This window comes from Vanacampus margaritifer, chromosome 16 (genome assembly GCF_051991255.1).
Source record: "Vanacampus margaritifer isolate UIUO_Vmar chromosome 16, RoL_Vmar_1.0, whole genome shotgun sequence".
Taxonomy (NCBI): domain Eukaryota; kingdom Metazoa; phylum Chordata; class Actinopteri; order Syngnathiformes; family Syngnathidae; genus Vanacampus; species Vanacampus margaritifer.
The window spans coordinates 15272408-15298927 of NC_135447.1; the positions used below are offsets into that span (position 1 = coordinate 15272408).

The 26520-nt window shown below is 37.5% G+C and overlaps 1 protein-coding gene across 3 annotated transcripts in view; it reads left to right on the forward strand.

Annotated features, from left to right (window-relative positions):
* Positions 1 to 3392: 3392 nt before the first annotated feature.
* Positions 3393 to 26520, forward strand: part of uvrag (UV radiation resistance associated gene) — a 91152-nt gene continuing 68024 nt past the window's right edge. For 2 of the 3 annotated variants that reach the window (XM_077547022.1, XM_077547021.1), the window contains exons 1-7: positions 3393 to 3711; positions 8299 to 8416; positions 8584 to 8618; positions 13417 to 13578; positions 13782 to 13856; positions 13945 to 14030; positions 24103 to 24208. In XM_077547022.1, coding sequence (XP_077403148.1) covers positions 3607 to 3711; positions 8299 to 8416; positions 8584 to 8618; positions 13417 to 13578; positions 13782 to 13856; positions 13945 to 14030; positions 24103 to 24208 — 687 coding nt within the window. In that variant the 5' untranslated portion in view covers positions 3393 to 3606. Of the gene's footprint in view, positions 3712 to 6581; positions 6664 to 8298; positions 8417 to 8583; positions 8619 to 13416; positions 13579 to 13781; positions 13857 to 13944; positions 14031 to 24102; positions 24209 to 26520 lie in introns of those variants that run through there. The other variant, XM_077547024.1, reaches the window with a different exon arrangement.

Below are 26520 nucleotides of genomic sequence, written 5' to 3' on the forward strand. Positions count from 1 at the left end.
TGCTTTTGGAGGTTTCACGACTGCAGTCGAGAGAGAGAATAATGTAAATTATTCTACTCGTTTTCAAGTTTAAGGCATAGAAGATCACTTTTGTAAGCATGCAGTGGGTGGTAATTGAAAAACGGATGGGAATGTCTTGCTTAAAGCCTTATTTCTATTGTGTTTGAGGGTGTCATTCAAAAATATTTGATAAAGGCAAGTTGTATGGACTGTATGCCGGAAATCACAATATTTGAGCTTGCGATTGTTATATTGTATATTGTTATATTGTACTCATTCATAATTGCCATTTGGAAATGACTGTGCTCTGCCTTTGTGAATTTGCAGTGTAATTCATGTGCAATACAACTACTAACAACACACAGCAACGGTCTGTATGACATTGTTTGCCGAACGATATTAAATTAAACTTTTGTATATTTTCTGAATAAATCTATGTGAAGAATCATTTTTGGGGTTTGGGGGGGCACATCAGATACAAATACTTATTCTTTATTACTTTATGGCTTAAAATGTACTCTCCACTCCTTTACATGCACCACAGTATACAAAACAAAAATCCTCTGCCTCCTAGTCCAAAATAAATGCAATGGTCTATTGACCATTTTAACGATTGGTATAAAGTCTTATCTGAGCACTGCAATCACTTCTCATTTTGCTCTGAGCACTCTTTCTTGGCACCGTAATTTATTTCGTAAAAAAACTAAACATTTATATAGAAGAATACAAATACCAGTCAATCCAATTTACATAAATCACATAAAATAAAATAAAAGTAAAAATTATAAACGGGGAGAAAAAACAAAATGTAACATTTAGGTAGCTACGAGTTTTTTAGTTTTTTTTTTAAATCAGCATTGATATTATCTACTGGAATTTCTTTCATTATATATGTAAGAGACTTAAAATTGTCAATTTCAATCAAAAACAATTTGAATAAAGGTTTCAAGTTTAGAAATTTACATTTATGGATATATTATGTTCCCAATAAAACATATAAATTAACCAAAGTGGAAATTTTTTGTTCTTAGATTCAAAAAGTGTAATAATGTTTTCACCATCCAATATAATCTTGTGTTTTGATTCACACATAAAATAATTTTTGATATCCTTCCAAAAAACAGCACTAATTAGGCAATCAAAAATGGCGCAGTAATTTCTATTAAGTAGTAAATAAATAAATACTGACGTTATTGACTGAAATGGCACTTTTTAATTCACACGATTCAAAAATTGCACATCTTGGTACTGGCGCTAGTATTTGGTGCCCGATTGGCGGGGTTAAATTGAAAATGGCGGGGTCGGGAAATAAACGTTGTTTATCTCTTATTGATTACAAATTTACAATACAATATCTTGGCAGACCTCATGCAACGCTTAATCAAGGGTAATAAATTGAAATTGGACAATGGCAGATGGCGCCCTCTTGATGACATGTTAAATTGTACAATAACTCAAACAGGCAGGTTGGACATTTTTACACATTTATTTTTGGAAGTCCTCTCTCTCGCTCTCCTTTTTATTTCTGCAATTTAAAAAAAAAATACAGATAATCTGTCAAATTAAGTCATACTGCCAAGGTCATTGTACTTTTTAGGTTCACCCAGGAATTTTATGTGAACTCCAAATGAATATCCCCAACTTTTTGTGCGCTGCAAATATACGCTGTAGATATAGATATGGAAGAAAGAAACTATATTTTAAAAAATTACAACCACATTTACTTCTTTTACTAAAAGGGTTATTTTGCAATAAAAAAAACAATGACAGGGGCAAACAAGCCATCAGGAATTTTGGGAGTGTCCTGAATGGCCAGCCTATTTTCAGGCCAGGAATGAACAACAAATAGTAATCGCTGGATGTCTGCCGCTGTACCGCGAACCTGTCGGTCGCCCTGTCGACGAATAGGATTTGCCGCATGTAGGTCGTCTGTTCAAATAAACTGAAAACAACACACCCCGCTCAACTGTCAATACGTTTGAAATGTTTGTCTTGGACTGTAGGATACCTTTATCTCCAAACTTGTGTTTGCTAGGTGACCTAACAACAACTGACTTACCACGTAAACAATTTTAATCTACACTTGTAGCCCTTACTATCGCGAAAAAAACAATTCTTGTTAACTGGAAAAATAAACAAACTCTGAATAACTGACAATACATTTGAAATGTTTGTCTTGGACTGTAAGATACCTTTATCTCCAAACTTGTGTTTGCTAAGTGACCTAACAACAACTGACTTACCACGTAAAACATTTCAATCTTCACTTGTAGCCCTTACTATCGCGAAAAAAACAATTCTTGTTAACTGGAAAAATAAACAAACTGAATATCGACCTCTGGTTCTGGAATATATCCCACCGAGTCTTTGCAGTAACCAGAGTCAACCCAGGCAAAGTTAACTGTTTATTAAAAAATGACCAAAAAAAAAAGAAGAGCTTTTATGTAAATAGTTACATCCAGAATTATTTTTTTTTTGTGGTGTTGGCATAGCTAGCTAGCTAAATGTATGCTGTAGTGGTTTAAATGCTCAACAGTTCTATGTAACATACAATTGGGGCAAATGGCCACTGATGTGAAAAAGGGCGCTCTTTTTTAGCCGTGCCCCCCATCCCCCAAAAAAAGAAATCAGGAAAATTTTAAGGGTGAAAAATAGTTTATCTCGATATCCCCACAACTGAGTAATACACCTTTCTCAGTCTTTGCACATATTAAAAAAATATATTCAAACATGCACAATGTATTTCTGGATTCTTTAAAAATACAGTACTTTTAGTTAAACCAAGTATCGCTTTCAAATTCTTTATGCAAAACTGCAGGTAAGCCCCCCTCTCCACTTCTTAACATTAGATAATTTACTTTATTTTTATTATTATATATAAGCATGTAGCAAAGCTGATGGGAACAAGAGTCAGATCTTAACAGTACTCCTTTTACCAGACAATTTTAGAAAAGTATCTATTACTTGAATACAGTGTGTGAGTACTTTTGCCACTGTATGGTCCTACTTGGCTGATATTCACAAAACTTGGGACGTGGTGGTTCAACCAATAAGTTTGTTCTCAAATAATTATATAGATTCTCGTTGTTTCACTCTTATGGGCCAAATAAATAAAGCAAAATACCAGGTGTAAGCTACCAGTACAAAGTAACGTGACCGCATACAAATGCAGCGACTGCAGTCACGCTGTTAAGAAGAGGACTACTTCCGCATATTCCGCTGCTTTGACAGATTTCTACATAAGCCCGCCCACTGTAGATGAGAAACAGACAAACTAACCAATAGTCACACGAGTTTTGCGTTTCGAACGTTGTTTCTTTGCGATGGACGTTATATATTAGCCAATCAAAAGCGATGGCGTCACAGCACTAAACCGGAGACTGATTTCCGAACAGTGTAGCAAAATAGCCTTTACAGTACTTTGTTTACGTCCTGTTGGTTAGCGGACAGCTGTTGTGGCTTGTTACCTGCAACAACAAAAAAAACATTCGTGCGTTTCTCGTGTGGATGCCTCGACCTTTTAAGACTCAAAGCCACGCATCTGTAGATGATGAACATGGAACGTTTCGCTGATTGAGGGCGACCCGCTTAGATGCCGACAGGAGGATGAGCTCCATCACCGGTCGGGTTCTCGCCATCCCCGCCGCCTCGGTTACCAACTCTGGAGCTTCATCATCCCGAGCCTTGCACGTAGAGCTCACATCCCAGCAGGTAAGAACAAAGCATTTGAACACGCCCCGGCACAGACAAACATTTAATTGACCAGCAGGCGACTCGGCTAGGACTGTCTCGGTTTTGTTGTAGGAGTTTAGAATGTCAGATGCAACTGCTGCCTGGAGGAGTAAGGCGGGCCTGTCAAGCTAGCTTGGAAGCTAACAGCTGCTAGCTTGCAGGTAGCTAGCTTGGGTGACACAGTATGCTGTACTCTAAAACATCCACTCCTGCTTTTCCGGGTTGTTTTCAAAGCGTGCATGGATTCGCGTTTTTGGTTTTGTTGTTGTTCCCCCCCGCGAGAAGCACTTCCGTTCCAGCAAGTCAACTTTGTATTCGTGCTCCCAACCAAGTGACAGGAAGGAAAACCGTGGCATATGTCATTACTAGGGGATTGCTCCTTAGTTGTTTACACTTAATAATCATCAAAAACCTGAATAGTTTTCATCTGATGTCCCGCTAAAATATCACAAATCTTGAAATGTGCCTGAAGTCAGTTTACGGTTTATTTTTCATTCATTGACATTTGACAGTGTAAAAGTTGTAAACCCGTGCTATTCAGCCATCAGCCAATCTTTGGCAAGACTGAATAAAAATGTTTTGCATTTGGGATATTATGGCAGTATTGTGCATTTGTTAGTCAGGTTTATACTATTAACTTCATTACTGATTGTAATCAGAATTGATTGGGGTTGCATTACCGGAAATGTGTTACGACTAATGCACAATGGGACATCAATTGCTACATGAGTTTCAACTATAACTTATATTTCCCCATGCATGTTCAAGGTTTGTTTCCATAAATAACACATTTACACATCGGTGCTCAGTTTTGGAATTTAAATACTATACTTTATACTCAGTCTGTGTCTCTCCACCCCCACCCTCAATAATTACTCACGTGTACTGTAGTCACATGGGCAGCATTAACTGAGTTTCTCAGTTTTCAGTCCTACTACCCCATGTCAAATAGATTCAGTTAAATGAATGCTGTGTATATTAGTGCTTCTGTAACACATCCACACTCTTGAATTGCTTGCCATTGTTTTCTTGAGTGAAATCACCCTTCCGGATGGGTATAAATGCGTTAATAGACACATGCGTATAGGCAAAAAAAAAAAAAAGTATTATTTGTACGACAAGTCAGCATTGAAAATAACTACAGTTCAAATGACCATTTTCTGCATATTTGTCCTGTAATCTCTTTTGATGTCACATGCTCACTTGCATGACTGATTCACAAGAATATCATAATGGTATGAAGAAGCACGTTCTTATGTTGCGCCTGCTGCACCTCGAGTGGATTCCCATGCTCGCTCCATTTTGGCAAAACCACGTATTCATCTTTAACTTACTCGAACACATAATGTCATATAACAGCAGTATTGTTCCAATGATATGCATGACAGTAAAACGTAAATTATCTTTTGTTTGTGTCTGATGATTTGATTATAATGGAGGTTAGGGTGGTGTATTTGGTAATATTTATTTGATTAAACATGGGGGAAATGATCAATGAATCAGTTAAATCATCTATGTTATACATTATGTTTCAATTTTTTAATGACACAAAAGTGTGGGCTGTTCAACATAGGAACCTTGTTTTCAAAAACAATATTGAATTGATTTAACAATTCGAGATGAAATGTTATGTAGCAAAATGGGAAAACAATAGAAGGAAAGAGAGTCGAGTCGAGTCGCGGTACAGTTCATAGAGTCTGTCCAGCAAATGTAAACCTTGTTGAAGCAGTGCAGAAATTGTGCTGAGCTGGCTAGCAAAATCAGCCAGCCAGGCTAGAACCGCAATGTTTCTTGAATGAGAGTATTATAACGAACAGATTAATAAGGAGTTGTGCCTTAGTGAGGGTCTGCGTAGTCTGATGTAGTCTTACTCCTACAGCTGCTACCATTTTCTTGTCCAGGCCACAAACCTTGTTGAGACGGAATCAACAGTGCCTTTGGCAGTTGACATGTGATTAATCAAAATCAATTGATTTATGAAAAATAATTAATTTGTACTCCATACAAAATGCAAGCATGAAATAGTCTCACCCTTTGTATTTATGTTCATGATCTGGATGTGATAAAGCAAAAAAAGGGGACGCTTATTTATTTATTTTTTATTACAGTTTATTGATAATAGTAAAGGATTAGATACGAACTGAAAGTTGTATTATTTGTATCTTAGTATTTTGATTAGTTACCATAAGAGGTAGGGGTGGGAATCTTTGATTGCCTCACGATTTGATTCGATTCCGATTTTTGGGCTTGCGATTTTCGATTAAAAATGTTTTTTTTTAATTCAAAATGATTTGATTGACAATGACTTTTGCTTCAATCAATAGATGTGCAAGGAATTGTAATGATCTACTCCAGTCTGACTCGCTAATGCTAATTAGCGCGCTACTCGCGGCACTTTTATCACTCAAAGGAACAGCTCCACACTGCAAAAAACCAACTTTTATTGGAATAACTTGATCGTGACTTTTTCCTTCAACTCTCTAATGTGGTTACAACTTAACAATGTTTCAGACAGCGTGGAACCACACTGCCCCCAAGTGGCCAAATCATGAACATGAACAATGCTCCAAATAAAGGCACACACAGACAAAGGCAAGACAGTATGAAATCATTTAAATAAAATCGATTCTGAATCGTACTAAATGAGAATGCCGATTCTTATAGGAATCAATATTTTTTGGCACATCCCTAATAAGAGGCGTGTTTTAAAATGTTTGAGAAGGAAAGCCCCTATCCAGCCTGTTTTCCATGTTTCTCTCCACTAACACACCTGATTCATGATCAGGATCGTTATCAGGCTTCTGCAAAGCTCGCTGATTAGCTGATCATTAGATTCAGCTGTGCTGCAGGAGGGAAACATGGAAAACAGGCTGGAGCTCGAGCACCCCTGCCCTGGACAGTATTATGCCTGTGTTGGAGTGATGCCATTTTGTATGTAAATAATGACTTTGTTTAAAGTAATGATTACTTACGAGCTGTTAAGTTCCTTTTAAAGTGTGCAGTGATGGGTGGCTTTGGAACGCATGCATCAGAAATGGTTCAGGATTACACATTTGCCAGCTCTTGGTAAAGAAGCAAATATGAATGGCTCTTGACTGAATCTGGTTGTGAGTCTTAGCTGGTCTTCAAAACAAAAGTCGAGGAAGCGGTATGGCGTGAAGATTTGGTTTTGCAGAGCAGACGGCCAATATTCCAAATATGTTTAGCTTCACACAAACTGACAAGGAATGTTAATTGAAAAAAGTTGAATCATTGTGAAGCGGCGAAACAAGGGATCTAGTGGGCAACAAACTTTTTTAATAGAAATGATACCCGTTCACATTCATCATTTTAAGTCTCATTTTAGGTCTCACGTCTTGCCCTTAAGGACACCAAGTTTGCTGTTCATCACAAGCTCTCTTAAAGCTTGATTTTTGGAGTTATTTTACGTTTCGCAGCAGTTTCACACTGCAGTCGCAACCATTTGTCTCTGCCTGGGGTTCACATTCATCCAGGCGTACTGACATTTTTTAAGGGGCGGTTGAAAGTCCCACATGGAACAATCAGTGTTCTTGTGTCTGAGGTTCTTAATCGTATAGGGAATCCCATGACTTCCATTTCATCTCAGCATGACTGCAGGCGTGCAATTCGTGTCTGTGGTCACCAGGGACATTGTGCACCATTGTGAACACATTTGCCCAAAGCCAGGGACATGATCCACTCTTTTGTCCCCAGTCTACATTTCCTATGTAAGACTAGTTGACACCAGAACTTGCATGGCATGGCCGTTTTTTGACAATGGTTGAACCAGTTTCCTCGATTTGACCTTTGCAGATTAACTTGACCTGGGGATTGACATAAACATGGTATTTTTATGACTATGAAATAAGGCTGGGCGATATGGGCCAAAAATAAAATCTCGTTTTTTTTCTCAGTCATTCAGGGCGATTACGATTTTAATCAATTTTAATCTAATAAACCCAGCAAACGTTTATTTAAACTGTCTCACTTATTCAAAAATAATTCCTGTGCAAAAATCTTCAGACAACAATAATGTATACTGATTCTAAATCAGTTTTAACATAAACTTAACATTCATAGTTAGCAAAATTACACCTCACAATAACATCTGGATCCAACAGAACATAAGAACAACAGCTTTTAATAATCCAGAAGCCAAAATTTGATTTCACGATTTAGCAAATTTTGAACGATTCGATTTTCAAAATGACGATTAATTGAATTTATTCGATTTATTGCCTCACCCTACGATGAAAATGTAATTATAACTCCTATAACAATGTATATTTTAGAACACTGTCCTTTATTTGTTATATCTCTCTTTTAAGGTGAAGTTAAGTGTTGTCAAATAGGGCCTTTTCTGTGCTATGATCGCAACCTGGTTAGTTTCACCGTAAAGATGTCATGCCTCCATTAAAAACAGATTTTCTTGTCTTCTGTCCCAGGACATACTGATGGTTCTGTGTTTTGAAATTAGCCATTATTTCATCCTGTAACTAAAATTTAATTAGAAATATTGGATTTGCTGTTAATGCCGTTCTGTTTTTTTTTCTGTGTCTCCAACAGAGACGATTGCGTCACCTCCGGAGCATCGCAGCAAGAAACATCGTCAATAAGAATGGTTCCCCACTGCTGGACACATACTTCACCCTCCATCTCTGTATAGGAGATCGCATATCTAGTGGTCAGTGTTAATTTGACTAGCCGGCCTAATAGTTATACTTTGTTTAGCAAATTTAACAACACAAAATTAAACAGAAAAACTTTGAATTGCTTTCTGTGACTGATTTTCCTTCATCTGTGTCCTTTTTATTCATTTATTCATACATTTTTTCCTTCATGTCTTTTTAGATTTTTACAAGAGTGAAGTCATACGTGACTCACTGGTGAGTATTTGTTTTGCTTTTACAGTTCACACATATTTGTATTCTGGACATGTTGAGAATGCGTGTCACTGGTCATTGCAAGAAAGCATGTAATTAGACAGCATAGGTACGTCTCTGTGATATGGCCTTACAATAAAATCAAAATGTCTGGACATTTTAACTAGAGATAGACCGATGTTTTTTTTAGGGCTGATACGATGCCGATTATTAGTAGTCAAGGAGGCCGATAACCGATATTTGGATTTGATATTCTTTTTCTGGGGGGGAAATACTGGCGTAATTAAAAAAAAAAAATACAAATGCCAATCTTGACTTTGTTGTAATGTCTTAAAGCATGTTTATTGTACAATTTTTCGGACTTTTCAAAATGTAATTGTTAGACATTCTTTTAAATTTCTAACAAAATGTTCAGGGAGCTCCCAAGGTAATCAGTATGTCGTAAAAAGTTAAATGGAAACTTAAACAATACCATAGCTAGCTATAGTTTTCTACAGTACATTAAATCTTTTTTCCCCCCAAATTTAAAAATACCTAAAATCTTGACTTAAACCTTCAAATTTCTTTTTTCACGTCAAACAAAAACAAAAGGTTCAGAAGGTTCCCAGGGTCAGCAGCATCTCTTCTAAAGTTAACTGAAAATTTGAATAAATAGCTTCCTGAAATTAAAATGGTTTTAGTTTGATTTTTTATCGGCCAACAGATTAAAAAAAAAAAAAAAGGTCAATACGATATTCGTCAAAATGCTCAATATCGCCGACTATCGACTAGCCCTAATTTTAACATCAATAAATTGATAAATATACTGTATACCCTTTGGGATTAATATGCAACAACAGAATTGTCAGATCATAACATAAAAAAAGGTGCCACTTTCAAACAAAATTAACCTTAGTCCCTGAAAATGTAAACATAATGCTGAAAATAATCCCATCTACAACATTAGGCTTTATGCATACCCTGTTATATGTGAAAACATTTTTTATTTTATCTATTTATTTAGATATTTATTTATTTATTAACTCATTCACTCCCTGCTATTTTCACTGAAGCAACCCCCTTCGCTCCCGGCTGTTTTACTAGATTTTGACTGATTTTGAAAGGCCCACAGAAAATTCTGTTCTATTGCTATGAAAACATGGAACCTACCAAAAGAAAGATTAGAGTCTCTTCTTTCATCAGCAAAAAAAGTATATTTGTATCTGTTTCCGTTTTGTCGCAATTACCATTAGAATATAGCTAAGTTTAATCATTATTCGCAAACCTGTGGGTAAATTAGTTTTTTTTTCAACATAGCCCTGGTTGATCTCTTATACTCTGCTGCCACCTGCTGTTTTTTGTAATAAGTGCCATTTCTTCAACTGTTCTCTTCAGTTCAGAGGCTGCATTAAACCCCACCCATAAAAAAAAAAACGTATATATAGGTCTTTGGGACACCAGTGATATTTAAAATAGAACATATTTTTGGGGGAGCAAATGAGTTGAACAGCTTCAAGAGCCTTTTTAGAAGAATTAATCACTATCTTCCAAACTGCTACTTGTTGTGAAGTGAGTTGAATTGAGTTTGGAGCAGCCATACAGGGCTCGTGTCCAATTTTTGCTGGAAAATCAATGCAAAAAAAAACAATCAACCCCCAAAATGACTGCTTGTATCTGGAAATCTCACAAGTTGGGTCACCCGTATCTCAAGACACCACTGTTGCTTTTAGCATAAGTCACTTTTTGACAATATTTTCTTTCCTATTTTATTACTCTCCACCAAACTTAGTGTAAATCAAAGTGTGTGTGTGTGTGTGTGTGTGTGTGTGTGTGTGTGTGTGTGTGTGTGTGTGTGTGTGTGTGTGTGTGTGTGTGTGTGTGTGTGTGTGTGTGTATTGACACAGTTGTGATAAGAATGTGGTCATAAAAGGTCAAAGGGTGTTTGAATGTGATCCCAGTGACTGGTGGTCAATGAGTTCATTTGTCAACAATTTTCCAACCTATTTATCTTAACTATACTGTATCTATATTTCGCTATTAATTAAAACAAACAAACAACCTATTTAAATATGGCCCCAATACTCCTTTGCGTGAAAAATAATGCTGACCTTCTAATACTACTCCGAGTCAACGCTACAACTGTACACGATGTTGTCAGCCTTGCTGTTGAGTCATGAGCTGACACAAGCTCATTTCAGACACGCTGCTCACTCAGTGCCCCCTGGGAAACAAAACTGTGTAAAACACGACAGGAAGTCATGACTCCTTTCAACACTCTGCTCCACTTCCCCTCAAACAATTTCACGTTGTTGCAGACAAAAGTTTTTCTAGTATTCTGTCTCAATCCTGCCATCAATTTTCTTGAGAAATGTTTCCTGTCGAATCTTCTTGTTTTCATTCAGCTTTGGCTTTCTACACTTTCCTATTGAGTGACTCTCGCTAATTCTGACCTTTGTCCTAAGTAATTCATCAAATTTCCATCTCCTTGTAGAACAGTGTTGGGGATGTTACTTTAAAAAAGGAATTAGTTATAGTTACTGATTACTTGCTTAAAAAGTAACTGAGTTAGTAATTAAATTACTTCATAATAAAAGTATATCATTACGAGGCAAAGTAACTATTTTCACTACTAAAAACAGTTTTATATCAAACAATTTGGATTTCTTTTTATATATTATCATTATTAATTTTTTTTTGGGGGGGGGCCTCGGTGGTTGACTGGTTAGCACGTCCGCCTCCCAGTGCAGAGGACGTGAGATCGAATCCGGGCTTCGGCCTTCCTGGGTGGAGTTTGCATGTTCTCCCCGTGCTTGCGTGGGTTTTCTCCGGGTACTCCGGTTTCCTCCCACATTCCAAAGACGTGCATGGCAGGTTAATGAACACTCCAAATTGTCCATAGGTGTGATTGTGAGTGTGGATGGTTGTTCGTCTCTGTGTGCCCTGCGATTGGCTGGCCACCAGTTCAGGGCGTACCCCGCCTACTGCCCGAAGCCAACTGGGATAGGCTCCAGCGCCCCCCGCGACCCTTGTGAGGACAAGCGGTTAAGAAAATGGATGGATGGATGGATGACATTTTTATGCAAGGAATGCTAATTACGTCCAGGCTATATACAGTATATATATATATATATATATATATATATATATATATATATATATATATATATATATATATATATATATATATATATATATATATATATATGCATTTTTTACGATTGTTGCGGCCTAAAATAATCAATAATATATAAAATAAATGCTATTAAAATATACAGTGCTTAATGCTATCATGGCCAAAATCATTGCCATAACTACTACTACATTAATAGATACTTTTGTGCACTTTCAATTAAGAGAGTACGGTGATATATCTTCAGTTTATAATTCTACACATTTAAAGACATGATTTGATTTACGTCAGAAAACTATAAGCGGCCGCTGATTATAATCGGGCGATTACTGCCCTTTATACACCGGCCAAAACAATCGGACAATTATTTTCCCTTAAACGTTATCATTGAAGAAAACCGAAAGTTCCGACCCTGTGAAAGTACCCTGAATGTACTATTTTGCTTGCATAGCATTAGCAACTACCAAAGTGTGTAGTCTGTTATTCTGGTTATTCTGTTGTCCCTAAGCGTCCTTTAAGCTGTTTAACAACACCGCAGTTGGAGTTAACTGTAAAATTAAACACACGACGATAAGAATTACATTCACTGCATATTTAAATTTAAAACATCGCTAGCCTAGCGCTAATGCTAAACGCGAAGGGAGGATCCTATTCAAATGCTAACAGGAACTTCGGGACTTCGGGAGAGATTTTTAAATAACGAATATTTACAAACAAATGCTGTGGGAACACATACCCACAAGTAAGATAACACTACGTAAATGCACAAATTCTTCCTAATGTGTGAATTTATTTTAATATAATTCAATCAGTGTCCAGTCTAGTAACTTTCCTCTGTACTAATTTTAAGTGTGTACACAAATAGATACACAGCACCACACTGCCCCCAAGAGGCCAAAACGCACAGGTTCTCACTGTTTTTTTCAGTTGCTAATATTTAGTTTTTATTCTATTCTAATTTCACTTTCTTATTGTTTTATTTTCTTATTGTCCTTCCAAGTTTTATTTAAAGTTGATATTTGAAGAATTCAAAGACTTTCTTTTCTCAAAATTCAAGGATGCAAACATCTAAGGAATTTTTTTATATATTTTTTGGTCTTAACTCACATTTCCACATGACATGGAATGAAATACAATCCCCGAGGTCCCAGGTTAGGACAATAAGTCCCAAGACTTGTGAAAATAACACAAGATAAAAATATATAAAAGAAAAGGTTAATGCTTTACAGCAGTTGTAAACAAGTAAGAATAGTTTTATTATTGACACATAAATCTTAACAATAACCTTGTATACGTCATTAAAATTTGTTGATAAGGTCATACTATGGACTTGCCATTCAAAGCAGAGAATTTAAATAGCAAAAGTTTGTGCGTAAGTGACACCCATTGAAAAAGAATTGGGGGGGGGGGGGGTGATTTTATGCATTAAATATATTTTTTGGAATAATTGTCAGATTAATCGGTAACCTGAATTTTTACGCCAAAAATTGGTATTGGCATCTGCCTCATAAATTGCATATCGGTCGGGCACTACAAATATTCACACTATGATAATATTTTTTATCTTTCTCACATTATTGCATAATACATACTTTTGGTGAAAGAAGTGAGGATAAGCGCTTCAGAAAATGGATGGATGCAAGTTAAAGCGATATGCTACTGATGATCGATATGTATATGTGTGTTTTAAAGAATCCTACTTGGAGGAGTCTGGACTTTGGCATGTTGCCTGACCTTTTGGACACCTCAGTGTCTTGCTTTGTGGTAAGGATCTGGGGAGGACAGGAGAAACAGTACCAGCTCCTCATAGAATGGAAGGTCAATCTCGATGGCCTCAGATACACAGGACAGCAGGTCAGCCACCACACATTGAGACTATAACGTATGAGTTGTAAACTTCATTGGTGGGATATATGTGCGATATATTTTTGTGCATTTATTAAAAAACATATTTTACAATAAATTATAAAAACGACAAGCACTAATAATTGTTAACCCAAACATTTTAAAGAAATATGACTTTGTACGGTGAGTTTGTATTGTTACTATTTCCACAGATTCGATCCAGGAATACAAATGAGATCATATTTGGGTTGAATGATGGCTACTATGCAGCTGACTTTGACCATAAGGTACACTATTAGTACATTTCTAGAGAGCTTTTGCATAATGACTTGTGACAGTGTGCCTCATTTCATGGCTGACATGTTTCTGTTGCAGGATCATTCGGAGCGCAAGAAAAATAGTCTACTTCAGGTCGACCAAAGCTCCGTCAGAAATTCCTACAGTGTTTTCTCTTTGCTCAGGTAAGATTAATTGCCAGAGGATTGAATTAGGGGTGCAACGGTTTCAGATTTTGGTGTACGATTATAGTCTGAGAAAAAAAACGCGGTTTTATGTTTTTACGGTTATTCTTGTAGACATAAAAAAAAAATCACATCAGCATTCTTTGAAAATTTTAATTTTTTAACAACAATAAAAAGCTGAAAATAAATAAATGAAAAAAAGCTGCTGCCTTTTAAAACAAATACAGCAGATTAGACAGATGGCTCGTAGTATGTATGATATGATATGTACAAGTCCGTAGTAGGTATGATACCCTCTTTCTCTTTAATTTTAAAAAGAAAATCGTATTTTTATTTCATCTTTCCATTTCAACCATACTTATAGGTGAAATGTTTGCCCACAGCCTTTAAACTGGCGATTTGTGCAGTTTACCGCTACACATGTAGGCATTTTGCAGCTAAATGTGTATGCCGAGATATGTTTCTTGGAAGTCCCAAGATGGCGGCCCCATGGCTTCAAAAGTCTCGGCTTATGGCCTCTACAGCGGGCGACCGTGGATTGGGGGCTCGCGGGAGCTCCCCGGCCGCGGTCGGTCGGTGGCGACAGAGCAGCAGCGCGGCGAGCGTTGTGTCGGTGGCTCCCGGTGGCTCGAGCCGAGGGGCCCTACCGTCGCTCCCCGTGGGGCCACCGCCGCCTCGTTTCGGCCTCCCCTTTCCCCACGTCCACTCAACCTGGTCCAGGCCGGGCCGCGGCCAGCGCGACCCAGCCGCCTCAGAACCCTACACACACCCTACCAGTGCGATAGCCCATATACGCTTGTGCAAGCCGTTGAAACGACAGGGTGGCCATCTTACTCCCATTTCGCGAGCAGACTACTGTATAAACGATACGTATACATACAGACAGACAGCTCACAGGCTAGTGTGTGTGTGTATATATATATATATATATTAGGGGTGTGAATTGCGTAGTACCTGGCGATTTGATCCGTTTTCACGATTCATAGGTCACAATTCGATTCAATGCCGATTAATCCCGATACAAAGCTATAAATTGATTATTGCGATTTTTTTCTTCTTTTCTTACTCAAATTTCGAAAATAGTAATCAGTAAACGTGTACATGTACACTGTAAGATTTGTATGAAAATGTATTTATTTATCTGAAAATTCAGGCTTATAACTGAGCTACTATATTTAACAAACAGGTTGCAGTCTGTTTCATGTTTGAACAGCCCTGAAATCAAATATTAAGGCTTAATGTTCCATTAATAGAACATTCTTCCATGCTTAAAGTGTGAACCCTAACCCTAAGTAAAACGTTTTGTTGAATATTTCCATAAAAAAATTGATGTTTAAAAATCGATTTGGCTGCATATAGGATCGATTCGAGAATTGTGCACTGTAAGATTGCGATATATTGCCGAATCGATTTTTTTAACACCCCTAATATATATATATTGGTATATACATTACAGTCATTAAACATCCTCAGCGGCATCTTTTGGACACACGCACGTCTTGAAACGTTTCTTTGTGTACAAGATTGTTTTGAGGTACGAAGCAGGCTACAAGACTATAGATTTTGGCCCGACCAACGTGTCGCGGACAAACGGGGCATGTCGTGAACGATTTTGAGTTGTCTTGACGTAGCGTCGCCCGTGTAGTGTGACACGTTCAACGATTGGTCGCCTGTTGTCTGGGACGATTCACAACCATCACGACGAAAGTCTGGCATGTCAGAATTTTTGCTCGTCTTGTCACACAATGTGACATACCTACGTCGTCGTCCTTTTGGTTCCGCAGCATTGACCAATAGCGAGAGAGAGTGAAACGTCAATCACGTACTGACCAGCACGTTTTAGCTCCCTTTTTTATTTGTTTATTATTATTATTTTTTAAATTATTTTATTTATTTAATATATTTCTCCCCTGGATATCTCATGGGACTTGGCCAGACAGGTGAACTAAAAAAAAAAAAAAAAAAAACCCCGCTGCGGCGCTGCTGCTTGAGCTTATATAGCGCACGCATTGTGTACATTTGTTGCCATTTAATATGAGCAACACATACTCGAATAATATCAAAAGTCACATTATTTTTGATTTTATGGATGGGAGCCATGCACCTCCCAAAATTGACATTGTCAGGCAACGGTGGAGATGAGATGGAGGAGAAACGGCGAAGTCTAGAGTAGCCTACAAAAAAATATTCTGACTGTCGTTCTAATATTTTTTTTAAAGTATGATTTGGGCATAAGTAGGGATGGAAACATCTTTTGGACAGACATATACAGTATCTTTTTATAGAAGCCGGGCCGGGCTTTTCTCCCCCTCGAAGGGCGGTTTGGAGTGAATGCGCGTATCAAATGCACTGGATTAAAACAAGTCAAATAAGAATAAATATTTAAGCAGTATAAATTACACAAATTATACAAACACAATATAATATTTCGGTGTTTGAGAACTACCGAGCAGTCAAACGCACCCTTCCTGCCGCTTTTCTTGTTCCGCCTCCCCGACAACCAGTGCCGACACGGTGCTCTTGGCATTACAGCACACGATGATCGGGTGGCGTCTGATTCGGACTTGTAGTGTGACTACACGTCCGGTCCATGACACAGAATGAATTAATCGGGTAATCTGACAGCGCGACTGTCGTGAAAGACAAAAAAGTCGCATAGTTTGAGCTTGGCATAACACAGATTCAGTCGTGAACAATATTTGAGGGAAATGTCCTTTTGTGGATGTAGAATTTTTTTAGATCTTTGAGTCCAACTCACAAAAAAATGCGAGCAAAAACAAAAGTGTTGCGTTTGCACCTCCAGCTCACCTGTGACCCTAATGGCTGTATTAACAGTAACACTAATCTTACAATATTGTTGTAATAGACTCATCTTAATAATGGCACACATTTAATTTACTTGTCGTCGTGTATATTGAAGCCTTTGCTGCTGTCTCGCACGACATGATTGACTCATTCCTCATTAAATAGAAAGGAAACCTTGGCTGGGTTTTGTGATCTATAGCAGGCTCATGCAATTGAATTAGATTATTAATTATTTATATATTTATTTTTATATGTATTTATATTTTTAAATATTTATTATTTAGGTTATTTTAGGGTTTATTCATTTATTATTTATTATTATATTTTATTTTATTTTCTATATTCTATTTTTCTATAGTTTACGGCGGGTAAACTGGAGCATATCCAAACTGACTTTGGGCAACAGGCGTGGTCCCCCTTAAACAGGTCATAAGCCAATCACAAGGCAATTCTAAGAATTCCTGGGAAATTTCTTCAGGCCTAGAAACTCATAGCTACACTTGCAAATGAGTTTGTGCTTGTTGGGTGGGGCTAGAATAGCCTACACTTAAGAGTTGTGAACACCATTGCCCCAGTTGTCCAATTTGGAAAGACTACACTATGAAAAATTTACAATTAATGCTTTTTCTGTAAATTAAATCCTTTTTTTGTCCAATTGGGAAAATACAGTACATGATTGCTATGCTATTTGCATGTTGATTTAATACTTGACTGGAAAAAGTAGATGCAGCACAAAGTGAGACCACCAGAGGGAGATGTTGATTTGTTGAGTATTTTGGTGGAATCCTGCCTCACTATTTGATGACTCTCAGAATACTGTACAGGCTTTTGTTGGTAAACATTAGTTTGTTTTTCAGTGTCAATAAAATGTAAGCACTACTTACAGTAACCACAGGGCTTCCCCGAGGAATACCCTCGGGTAAATATAGCCAAGATTACGTACTAGGTTAATTACACACATTTTGACTAAGGTAGTGCAAATTTGCATGGTTCAAGTTAGACTCTACCAAAATAAGACAACCATCCTGTCATTTGTGTCATTATGACAGTTTCCACTAACATTTTCAGACTAAATGAGAATTAAATAAGGGTTTTGAAACGAGACCAATGCATTCACAGTGTAATAAAACGAAAGGAATTATGCTATGCCAGTTGAACTCTACTCTTCTATCTAGAAGTAGCATTGGTTTATGTTTATATGAGATCAGACCATAGCAACCTTACAACTTGTGGTATTAGTTTAGTCTTTAGCTTTCTTTAAACCATTCTCTTCTTCTGTCCACACCCAGTGGGACTCCACATGATTGAGCACAGTTACGGTGCTCTATCTTTGTCTCTCCTGCTGCTGATCTGCAGCTCTTTATAGCTATTAAAATTCTTCCTTGGCTCGGTATGTTGATATGCTAAAAAATTGCAGAATGATTAATCAAATATATCAAGACAGCGTTATCTTCAGTCAGCCACTGTGTGCAGCATACTCTACTTTAACTTTGGAATTAATTACAAAATAATTGATGTTATAATAATATGTTGTCAGTTTCTGTGTTTAACAAGCTCTCCAATGATAGCAACATTTTGAAAACGGGAGTAATATTAAATAGGAAAGTTGTACAAGTTTTGGGACCATGTTTTGCAATTGGAACTTCACATTTTAGCTCAGTCGCGTCAAAACGGATGTCCTTTTGTGGGGAAATAAGGGCGGGGTTTATGGAAATTTCAATTGAGGGCACGACCGGTACGTACATGTCATGAATCAGATGGCGATTTTGTCAAACTACGCCCAACTTGTGTGCGGCGCAAGAACATTTGTACATATTTATTAATGAAGTTGATGTTGTTTGTAAAAAAAAAAAAAATGTTATTGGTTGTTTATTGTTATAGTTATTGGGACACTTTGCCATTACACCTACATGAACAGAAAATAAAAGTTAGTATCGGCTATAGAACTATAAAATCTTCATTCATCTTGGAAAAAGCATTTCTCAAGTCAAGAGTAGTGTGAGGTGAGTGACGTTGGTTGGAAATGTGCTTTCTCTAATCTTTTTCTTTAGTTTTAAGTCAACCCAAATTTTTTTTTTTTTGGGGGGGGGGGGGGGCAATAATATGTTCCATGCAGCCCCACTAGTCTAAATATGGTATTCTGTTTAATATTAGTGGAATATGAGTTAAGCAGCAAAATCCAGCAGTTTTTATCCATCTCAGGGCCATTTTGCCACTTGCAGTCGACTGAAGATGACATCAATGTGGATGGATAAAAACGGCTGGATTTTGCTTCATAACTCATATTCCACAAATGCAATATTAATCAGAATGTCATGTTTATTATCAAGAAATGTTTAAGGTTGACTTCCACTTTAAGTTGGAAGCGCAGAATTCTTGGATTCTGAAAGGACTGGACTGCTATTTATATAGCGCTTTTTATTTTATTTTATTTTTTTATAGCTATAGTGCCCATGCACTTTTCAAAGCCTCACATTCACCAATGCACACACCCATGCTGCCAGGTCCACTGGGACCAAATCGGGATTCAGTGATTCTGATTTCGGTTGGACGCCCTTTGTATTCAACATTGATTCGCATGGACTGTGTGCTACTGGACTTTTTCATTCCGTTGGATCCAGGATTTGATTAATTCTGTAAATATTTGTAAATATTCTGTCAATACACTTCATATTTTGCATCATAGAAGTCTCTGGTCTGTGTTTTAAAAATTTCCACTCTTCCTCCCTTAGTCGAACTTCAGTCTTCTGCTCTTAGCCCATAAATATATATGTACCCAGTACATTGTATTTCCTTCATTAAATATTATTGCACTTCTGTACTCATCCAAAACAAATAAGTGTTACAATCCCTTTAACTTTATTTTCAACCATCTGCTTTATTGTACACACAGTGGTACATGATACGCTTCATGCGCGTCTTCCAAGTTCAAACCTCCACAATCAGATGCTCCTTAAACACGTTATTCATCCGGTATCAGCGGTGGAGGGTTGTCTTATATTATTGTATTAAATTTAACTTAAAGCCTCCACGATCACAATTTGATGCCCCTTCAGCATTCAGCCACTAACGGCGACGGCCAAGATACTCCGAAGGCACTTTCATCACGGAGGTTGTTATTGACTTCCGAAGGCAGCCTGGCAAAAATCATAGTTTTTCGGGCCTCTACTTTGTTTACAAGTGTCTCCAGCTCACATCGTTTTTATTTTTGCCTCATGCTTTATAATGTGATTATCTTATCACGCATCGTAATCATTCCCACTCGCAAGACCTGTTTATACTAATTTGCATATTTATGTACGGGCGTGGAGAGGGGAGGAGTCTGGTACTCTAACATTTCCGCATTGATTGAGATGTATGAAAGGAATGTGCTTGAATTCGTACGTACGCACAGATTCGTACATCTGGATTTTTTTTTTTTTATGCGTGCGACGTTTTCTGGAAATGGACGAACAACGTGTTTTAATATGAAAGCCACGCAAGTCTTAGTGCATGAGGCCCCAGGTGTGTGTAAGTAGTTCACACATAATGCCAGCACTTAACTAAGCTGGATATCAAACCGGCTTAACTGGGGAAATATTGAAAGAACTCCCCCCCACCCCCAACAAAGTATGTTTCGCTAACAGTGCTCCCCAACACTCACTATCCATTGCCCCATTCCATTCTGCATAACTCTGATTCCAAGGAAATCATACATTCTTGTTGTACAGCATGCTTGTCTTCAGACACTGAAATTGATGTACAGTGACAAAACATACATAAACATACTTAAAGATGCATGTTGAAATGATCCTTGTGGCTGAGTAGTAGATATAATGTATATGTTTATATATTGTTTATTATCAAAACTTGTCAGCAAATAACAATTTTCTTTCTGCCCTAAACAATCAGACCTGTTTAGTGTTGTATGTGCACCTTTTTTTTTTGCGGCCAAAATTACTGTAACTGATGCACTATTATGCCTAATGCCATAATTATCTCAAGATGTGAGTACAGGAATTGTCAATTTGCGACACAGTCATGATGCCTCATTATTTAATGTGTACTTGACATTAAAGACGATATTGCTCTGTGCAATAATTTGTGTCCAATAATTAAATTATTTATCATTTCATTGTCTTTTATTAAATAAATCAATAATCTCCTTGCTCTCTGCGTACAATCTGATCAAGGTTCTCACAGGTTTTGGCCAAATCTCACGATTTGAAGTTCATAGACAAACCCAGGTGTCTGTATGCCACGAAGAGCATATCCAGTGTTTGACTTGTGGATTTATCAACAATAAAAAGCTAATTTGGATAGGACTCATGTGATTTGCAAAATACGCTATGCTGCTGTAATGCACACCGCAGCACAACTTACTAAGTAAAGTACTCACCTGTAACAGCAGCACAGTGTGAACACTGAGCAATCTGCCTGTGCTTTCCCTTAGGATTTGGTTACAGCTTTGAGCTCCAGTGTTTTCTTTTGCATGAAATCCAGTGATCCGATTATCACAACTTTTATTCCACACCCCATTTTGTGGATCACATCTAATTGCTGTGAATGAATTGTCTTGCATGAGTATGGGCTATTCATTTATTTACTGTATGTATATGTACAGTAGGACTATGTATTTATTTATATGTAGTTATATGTATATGTTTGTATTATATGTAGCTATATGTATGTTTGTATTTACTGGTATGTGTATATGCCATATTTATATGTATGTTTGCATATGTATATACATATATATCCATATTTATCAGGGATCTTCTATACCACTTTTTTTTAGACCAATACGATACTCAAATCTTCAGTACTCACCGATACCAAGTGGCGATACCAATAGTACTTATGATATATCCAATTAAAAAAAAACAACAATGCCAGATAATTTAAAAAAATATATATTATAATATATAATTTCGTTAAAATTGAATTAAATTAATGGCAATTATATTTTTTCAATTTGCTTATAAAAGTCATTTTGCATAGAGCACGCAATAAAATGAAAAAAAAAAATCGATAAATAAGATTGAACAAATAGTCCAGTGGCCAGAAAAAAAAGTCCCAATCAAAATATGTGGTTAAACAACTTATTTTTAAGGAATACAGTGAAGCGCAAAGAATCCAATTCAATGCAATTGGGCTTCAAGTAATTTCGTAATATTTCCTCAAGCTGTTTAGTGTGTGATGTTCGATTATATATTGTTTTTAAATCTCTACTTTTAATTTGAAAGGCTGCTCTGTATTTCCGTTTCCTGTTTCACGTTCTCCGTTCATCATTCGTCTCCTAGCAGTGCAGTAGTTAATGACGGTATACAATATACAAAGATATGTCTGCACTTCAGAGCTAATGAAATTGTTGAGTACAACTGAAGACTTACGTGTTCTCTACTGGAGCCCCCTGTGGCAGTCAATAAATGTAAAATAACCATTTGAGACTTTAGTTCCTGTAGTGTTGTCCACATTACCTTAGAAGAATTACGCTGACTGAAGCGACCGTGAATGGCACCGTTCTATTTTTAGCACCGCAGCTCTATAACGTTAACGAGGCACGGCAAACGTAAAAGAGGCAATTAAACACGGCAAAGTTACGTGAGCTCCAAACATATATAACACCCATTGAACCACAGATATGCAGTAGTTGATATTACCCACAACAAGAGTACTTTCTTATTCTCAGTAACGCACGCCGAAATGGCGCTGCCAGAAGTAATGAAATGAACAAGTCTTGCCTCATAAGGAGATACACAGGAAACGAACAAGACGGAACAAAACATACATTGGCCCGATACCTGGTATTGGTACTCGCCCGTCCCTAATATTTATAATATGTATAGTTATAATAATAATTTAATTAACTTTTCATGTATTATTTTGTCAGATTTAAGTGACCACTGTTTTTTTTCCCTTTAATTTACAGCGGGGTACCAACAATTTTATCCGCGTGTGTGTATATAACTTAAAGGTTTCGCGAGGCTAGGTTTTATCTGACACCCTGTTGTATCGAATGTCACTGTCAAAGGACCAAATGTTTTTGTTTTTCAGATGATTATCTCCATCAAGGGTCGAGTGCACAGCCGTAGTCATAACTTCCTGTAAATCCCCCTTGGTGTAGTTGTTTGGTGTCTGTATTGTGTTGGAAAAAGAAAGTTGCCATGTCAGTGAGAATACTGTATTTTCTCCGGACAGTTGCCCAGCAATTGAAGCGCTGTGGGTATAGAAGGAGCGATCCACTGGCCTCACTCTAGTTCACAGATTGTGTCATTGTGCTTGAAAGTTTGGCGAAAGGCGAATGGCAAAAAGGCGATGGGGGCCGACATGCGTGAAGGAGCGAGCAGATAACTGTTCTCACCTGGGGTGAAAAGGCCGTATCAGATTCTCCAGTTGCAATCACCTAAACACACGGAGCTGTCAAAACATATTTACCCTGATGTTCCAAATCACTATCTTCAGCTGTCATCACTGTCACCTCAAACCGATTAAAAAGTGCGGGCATAAAATCTGAAATTATTTTACTGCAGTTGTCCTGCCAAAAGCCCCATTTACCTTTACATTTTATATGTAACATTACATTTGGTCTTAGCTGCAGGAAAAAGGCAACAATAATAGTTTCATCATTAAAAAAAAAAAAAAAAAACATTCCCTTTTTTTCCCCTCTGGAGAGCCTCAGTATTGTTCATTCGGAATTTTACAGATTTGACATGTCATCATCATTGCTCTCTCTCTTTTTTTTTCTTTTTTTTTGTATGTGTATGTGCGAGTGTGTCTGTGTATTCATTATTTCACCTAAAACCTATTAAAAAATCCCATACCGTTCACCTAAACCGAACACTTCCAGCCAGAGTCGTGAGGCCGAAAACAAAAACATTCCCTGATGATGATGACCAAAGCCAACTTGGTGCTAACTTCTGCATGACTTCATCAAAGTATGTACTTTTGCAAGACTTAAAAGTACATATCATAGAAAAACTTCATTCTCAGCAATGCTCCGACCCAAACTATTACTCCTGTCACCGTTACTATCGTTTGTCATATACCTTTAGTGACAGTAATATGTTCGTGGGAGTCTCAATAATAAAGTCCATCTACAAATCTATTAGCCTGCAACAATACAAAATGTGTCTCTGTTTATGGCACTATGACTACTAATTATCAGATGTCCAAGACATTATAGATGCTGTTTTTACTGTTACTCTTTAAACTGTAACCATCCAGGGAATACATTAGTGGTTTGATGAAACAATGACATTGAACATTTGTTTGTGTCTTACTACAGGCTCCACACGGCCCAAAGAGCCATCAAACAGACCCAAGTGACAGTGCAGAAGATTGGGAAAGAGATTGAGGAGAAACTGAGGACAACAGCATCATGCACAGTGCGGGTGAGCACGGTCACATGCCAACAATAATTTTGATCGCGCTGATAACGGCGAACCCCAGGCAACTTAATTGCTTATTTTCAGTCCCCCCCAACTTTTTAATTTGTGAATTGGTTATTATGAGTACAATAACTTGCATTTCACATTTCTTTTGAGAAAATATCTAAAGATGTGAGTTGCTACCAGAGGGTGGTAATTGCTGCGATCAGCGATAAGGTGCTATCTGCTTTTGTACTAATAAGCATCTGCTGAGTCTGTTGCACTAAAAGCTCAACAGGATTTAAGAGCTTGTATCACCCAAACTAATACGAGATGTAATTTCACACACACGCTGACCAGTTATTGTTTCTTTTCGTTTTGGTTGCTTAACTGAGCAATGTAGAAGGAGAAATAGTCCATCTGTCAAAATGGATCCAAGATCCATTGTTTATATTCCCCCATGTCATATCCTCTGGTGGGATACAAAGCAAACGCAAGAAAGCGTATCCAACATTTTTGGAATTGGTAGCTACACAGCTGTGAAAGCGAAGCTCTGATCCCTGGTTTGACGTTGTGTTTATTGTAAACACTGGCTTCATAAGTATCCCCTGTCCTCTACTGCTTGTCAAAGTGGCCCGAGGCAGTGACCATTTTCTGTTTTTATTCTGCACGATCTAGACTTTCCTTTTGGAGAAACTAATTTCGAACCTGACTTGTCAAAATCAGTCATTATTTAGTTGTGGGTGTCATTTGTCATTATTTTTTTTTCTATGACAGTACGCTCTATATTAAAAATTCAAATTCAACGCAAGCTTTCAGCTTTGTACAATAAAAAAATAAAAAAATAAGTACGCCATGAGGCATAAGCTACAACAATTCACTTAGCTCAGTGGTTAGAGCAATTGTCTGCCACCACGGAGAACCTGCATTCAAATCCTGCTTGGACCCCTCTTTAGTTCAAATGCAATATTGAATACTAATCATTGTCAAATTATTTCACATTTATTATTTATTATGTCATTCGTCATAAAGTTTTCTCTATTTTATTCCGTTCTATATTTAAAATTCGAATTCAATGCAAACTTTTTTGCTCTATACAACAATATTCACTACAATTACATACAATGTCACAGATTCTTCTATGGTAGCAATAGCCCAGTGGTTAATGCGGCAGAACTTTGACCAGTGAGCTGGAGGCGATGGTTCAAATCCTACCTTAGACAGATTGCAGTTCAAGTTTCCTTTTTATTCATTTATCATTCATCTACAATTAAATTTCCCCAACTTTTGACACATCAGCAATGGTGGCCAGTATGGCACACAGTGACACATAGCTCGCCTTCGGTGGATTAATTGCAATTTTCAATGGCTTTGGCATGATCTCGGGTGTGCTCTTGAACACATCAGCTGTGAATGCTGATCTAAATGCTGCAATTTTGGCAGTTTTGTTTAAAAGTTTTGAACAGTTGCTTACTAATTCAAAATGGAAGTGGAACTCATTGATATAATCATCATGAACCGTAAACACAGGTTTGATGAGTTAAAAAGCTAAGCATAGACAAAAATGGAACGTGTCCTAGGATTGGGGAAAATGAGCAAGTGAGCCGTATCATTGTTAAAAACGCAGGAATCTGTGGCATAAAGCCCTGGTTTATAGTCAGAACTTTACACTACTTGTACAGTAGTTTTCCTTTCGGAAACTCACTTTGAACGCTTAGGATTTCTCTGTAGACAGTTGTAGCTATTGCTTTCCATCACACACTGCATCACTATTGATAACACCCATTTCTTTTCCTTTCCTTTCTCTCAGACCTTCATACTTATTAAAGCCCCTCCACACAATGCCTCGGCTTAGCTGCACCACAACATGGAGGCTCCATTCTTTTGTCACAAAGATGCCCTTTCAAAGTCTTGCCTCTGATATTTCCTGCTTATTGAAACCCCATTCAGAGCGGACATCAGCTAATAAATCACATAATCCTTGTTTTCTACCTTTTCGGAAAAGCCCACCAACTTGGAATGAGTGCGGCATTGTGTAGCTCTTCTAAGGTTTGCCCTCTTTCCCTTTGTAGAGCTTCATACTACACCATGAGCATCATAGAGAGAGCCCAGATCAAAGTAGCACAAAGTGGTGGCCACCAACCCTTAGCGCATGGCCCTTTCACCCCATCACCCACCCTGTGCCATTAATCTCCTGGGTTATAACATGCTTCCCCCACGCCTGCTGTGTATTTACACAGCTGACCCATTACTGTTTGATGTTCAGTAGGAATCACAGGCACCCGCGGTGTCTTACTGACGCGCGCACACATGCACATGCGCTACCCATCAACTAG